Here is a 4,102-nt window from a genome sequence, read left to right as displayed (position 1 = left end):
TGGAACAAGGAAAGCTGTAACTAAAGCATGGCTTGACCACACAAATAGATACACAATTAATAAAAATATTCCATCTGCATTGGTCTACCTACCAAATGCAGTCTTCCATACTATAAAAAATACTGTAGACAATGTTGGACCCATTTATCAATGCCTATTTGCGAAAATGCAGGAAGTCCTAGAATTGACCAAAAATAAAAATGCATGATTCTAGGTAGATTGTAGACATTCAAATGAGTTGAAAGCACAAATATGTAAAGTTTTACACACAAGATTTTCACAGTCACAGATCAATCTGAGCTTTGGGGAGCAAGTATAACATGTCATTAAACAAGGCAACAAACACCTTAAAATAACAAGAGTGTAAGAGTATATCATAAGATAGTTTATGAAGAAACAAACTTTTGATGAATGTGCTCTATTGCTTGCTCAGCTATTTGTTCATAGCAAGTGGATATGTCCTGAATAAGTTCATTAACTGCTTCAATGACATCATGCTTCAACTTCCGACCTCTTGAACCTTTGTCAACCGCTGAAATAGAGAAAAACAAGGCAAAACTCAAAAATCACATGCAATACACCAATAAAATAACAATGATTTTATCATCAAATACACCCACAGTAACATGGGATAAGTAGAGCAAACAAAGTGAACACACAGAGAAGAAATCCAGTAATAACATGCATCCTCACATCTGCTTTTCCCTTCAGAATCACCCCCTGAGGAAGACGTGTGTGGAACAGCAGCTGAATCAGGCATATCCTCTAGAAGAGTTTGCAAGGATGGTGGACGCAAGGTGCTTCTTGCAGCAGCTGCAACAGCAGCAGCAGATAAAATGGGCTGGTCACTTCGCTCCATGTCATCTTCATCATCACTAGCAACTGACAGCCCCAAGCCAGCCATAGCAGCTGTTGCAAGGGAAAGATCCTCCTCCCTTATAATGTGTAAAATACGCCTCACAATATTTCCCACTGCTAGCTCTGCAATCACATGCATGACATGTTATGATATGCAAATGAAATTGACCTCCATAATTCCAAATTAACCACTAATGCATGTGACTGTAAAATATCTTTTGACAGAAGGTGGAGCTAGGCAAATAGATCTCTAGACATAAATTTGATTCTTCTAAAATAGGAAAGTAAAATGTTAGCTACCCTTGGATCATTAAGTAGAGCTCACTGCACAATGGAAGTTGTTGATCCAAGGGCAGTTAACTCCTTATACATGCATCCTCACTTTAGACGAGCATGCTTGGATATCATTTTTTTTCCCGATTATAATTGAAAGCTTATCATAAAGCTGAAAACTAGCCTATAGTTATATCAACCTTTTGAAGCTTATGATCATACCAAACAGTCACTCCATATACTATATAGTAATTTTGGGGTTACTTCTTAGCAAAGTTATCCAAATATAAATTAACTCTCAAACGACCAATTATATAAAAAGTGATTATTGAAATAAGTTTAACTTTTCAACTTTCTCAAACACACCCTTAAATCCTCCAAGGTACATAACAAACAACTAAGTCTTATCTCACTATATGAGGTTGGCTGTATAATAAAAAAACCTATCATTTCTATACTAAAATTCTAAAAAAAGGGGCTAAATTTCTGCATACCAACAGGATTTGCAGCAATAAGCTGCTCCCCAACTGCCCTTACTGCATTAATCAAAGCTGCAGCCTGGTTCGTGTGTGGCACGCGCTGCTGCGAAATCACAGACCGAAGCACCTCCGCTGTCTGCTTTGCTGTGGCCTGAGACCCTTCAATTTTACTAACACCGCACACACACAAAAGAAAGCCGCTAAATTAGTTCTTAAATTCACAAATCAGAAGATGGTTCCTACTTTCATCAACCATTGAACACAAACAACCTTATGACTAATAAAAGGAACAAAAAAGAAAAAAAAAATATATACCGTTTTTTAAGTTGATTGACAAAATCATTGACAAGGGCCTGAACATCTGGCATTTTGATGCCAAATTTAACCTGAAAAATACACATGCACATGTAAACATACTTCACTTTATGAAACAATAAAACAAGAGTAAGTGTAACCTAAAAACTAAAAACCTCGCAGTGCATTAAATTAACAGCAAAGCAGAAGAAACAGTAGCAAGCGAAGGTTACTTCCCCAATCATCGAATCACAGTGGGGGTTATATAAGCAGATAAAAATATAGAAGGGCGAAATCGGAATAGAAATAAATTGAAGAAGGAATCACGAAAGCGCATACCTTTGGGGGTTTGGGTGAGAAAGGGTCTTTGAATTTTGGGTTTCAGTTACTTTTTTTTTATTGTTCCCCCTTCAACGAAGCGAAAAAGAAAAATCAAAATAGAAGATGAAGCTTTACTTTTACCTGAAGCAGGGTATTGAGAGTGTTTGGTTAGAGAGAAAAAGAATGAGGGAAAATTGAGAACGGAGCAGAAAGAAGAACGATCGAAATTCGAATCTCAGCTGCGTGAGGCGTGAGCTTGTTGAGTTGAGTTGAGTCTGTGACTCAGGAATGAGGATTGAGGGATTCTCGTTTCCGGGTCTCCAAACCGAAAATTGACCCGTTTGGATCCGGCTTGCTCAATTTTATTTAAAATAAAATATAAATATTTCCCCCAAAAAAAGTTTTAGATTTATTTTAAAATGATTAGGTTGGGTTTGGAAGGGAGATATAAGATAAAGACTATGACACATATACTAAATTTAAATGTTACCAAAAAAAATTTAAATATTTGTGTTATATTTGACTTAAAATGTGTAGAATTTGTTTATGTCTTAATATTTTATTTAATTTAAAATAAATATAAAAATTAAAACAAATAAAATTATTGAATTATCTTTATTAATTAAAAAATTAACAAAAATCAATCCCAAGGGCATCTTCACATTTCTTTGTAAATGGATTTTCTTCAATTTTTTTGAGATTTGAAGAAATGAAGTGTGATCTTTTATCATTAATTTTATAAGTGGGACTAAAATTAAATATAAGAGAGAACAATGAAGAATGAAAAATCACAATTAATACTATCCAGTTTTTTCTTTAATGGAGAGGATTCACTCCCCACTCCCTCATCCCCACTACACCTCCTCTGATGTTGTCTTCTTCTGTTATCGTCCTCCGGCCAAATTCCTTCTCCCGTCGTGACACTTATTTTGATTTCTTCCCCTCCGCCTTTCTAACGTCGAAGTCGTTCTCATCTCACTTTTTGGAAACATGATACTAAAATTTTAGTATTAGAGTCTTTGACTATTAAACATAATACTAAAAGGGAGAGTCTAGGGACCAGCAGATTTATTAAAATCTAGCCAACACTTAGCCAGCAAAAGAAAAATGAATGATTCTTTACTATTAGATGAAATTTCACACCATTAAATATACTATTGATGGCTAATTGATGGCTACAACTTACAAAATCTACTGCCTCCTATCACTCCTAGTACTGAAATTTTATCCTCTAATTTTAATCACAATCTCTTAAAACAAATACAATTTAATGGTTTTAGAGAATTATTAATTAAACTTTTATGATTTAAAATTTTGTAATTAAATTTTTATATTAGATAAAAAATTTAAATGAGATTATCGGAAACTACTTTTTGTTAAAATATTCTTAGGATATTTAATTTTGTAGTATTTGATGTAAGATGAATGTTGAAAGAAAAATGCTAGAGAGCTGATATTCAAAAAAACAAATATTGTGTATATCTAATATCTAATGAAAGATCATGATTTATTACATCAGGAAGAATTTAAAGAGAAAACATTTAATAAAATAGTGTGTGTCATTGGGTTTTATAACATATAATTTTATCAAATCATTATAAGTCTCCAAAATTTAGTATGAGAAAATGGTTAAAGTAGTGTATCCATATAGAAAGATCCGAAGCATTAGTATGAGAAAAAACTAAAATTATTTACCCATATAGATACTAAAATTTAGTAGAAAAAATAGAGTAATAAAACCAAAGATGGAATCAATGACACTTTGGTATTTGAGAGTAATATTGGCAAGCCAACAAGTAATAGCTCAAATGGCATAGTCTCTCCATACTCAATTAACAGGTTGCGGATTCGAGTCTCTATATTTTTAGTGAAAAAAA

General features: G+C 33.4%; 1 protein-coding gene across 3 annotated transcripts in view; it reads right to left on the bottom strand.

Moving 5' to 3' along the window:
* Positions 1-2,544, bottom strand: part of LOC107623491 (translation initiation factor eIF-2B subunit beta) — a 5,683-nt gene extending 3,139 nt beyond the window's left edge. Inside the window, exons 1-5 of one of the 3 annotated variants that reach the window (XM_016325780.2) lie at positions 2,244-2,544; positions 1,926-1,996; positions 1,626-1,780; positions 694-981; positions 403-532 (exon numbers count right to left, since the gene is read on the bottom strand). In XM_016325780.2, coding sequence (XP_016181266.1) covers positions 403-532; positions 694-981; positions 1,626-1,780; positions 1,926-1,978 — 626 coding nt within the window. In that variant the 5' untranslated portion in view covers positions 1,979-1,996; positions 2,244-2,544. Of the gene's footprint in view, positions 1-402; positions 533-693; positions 982-1,625; positions 1,781-1,925; positions 1,997-2,080; positions 2,103-2,243 lie in introns of those variants that run through there. The other 2 variants (XM_016325781.2, XM_021113084.1) reach the window with 2 other exon arrangements.

Source organism: Arachis ipaensis, chromosome B10 (assembly GCF_000816755.2).
Source record: "Arachis ipaensis cultivar K30076 chromosome B10, Araip1.1, whole genome shotgun sequence".
Lineage (NCBI taxonomy): Eukaryota > Viridiplantae > Streptophyta > Magnoliopsida > Fabales > Fabaceae > Arachis > Arachis ipaensis.
The sequence above is the reverse complement of the archived record's forward strand: the minus strand, read 5'-3'. Positions and strand labels throughout refer to the sequence as shown.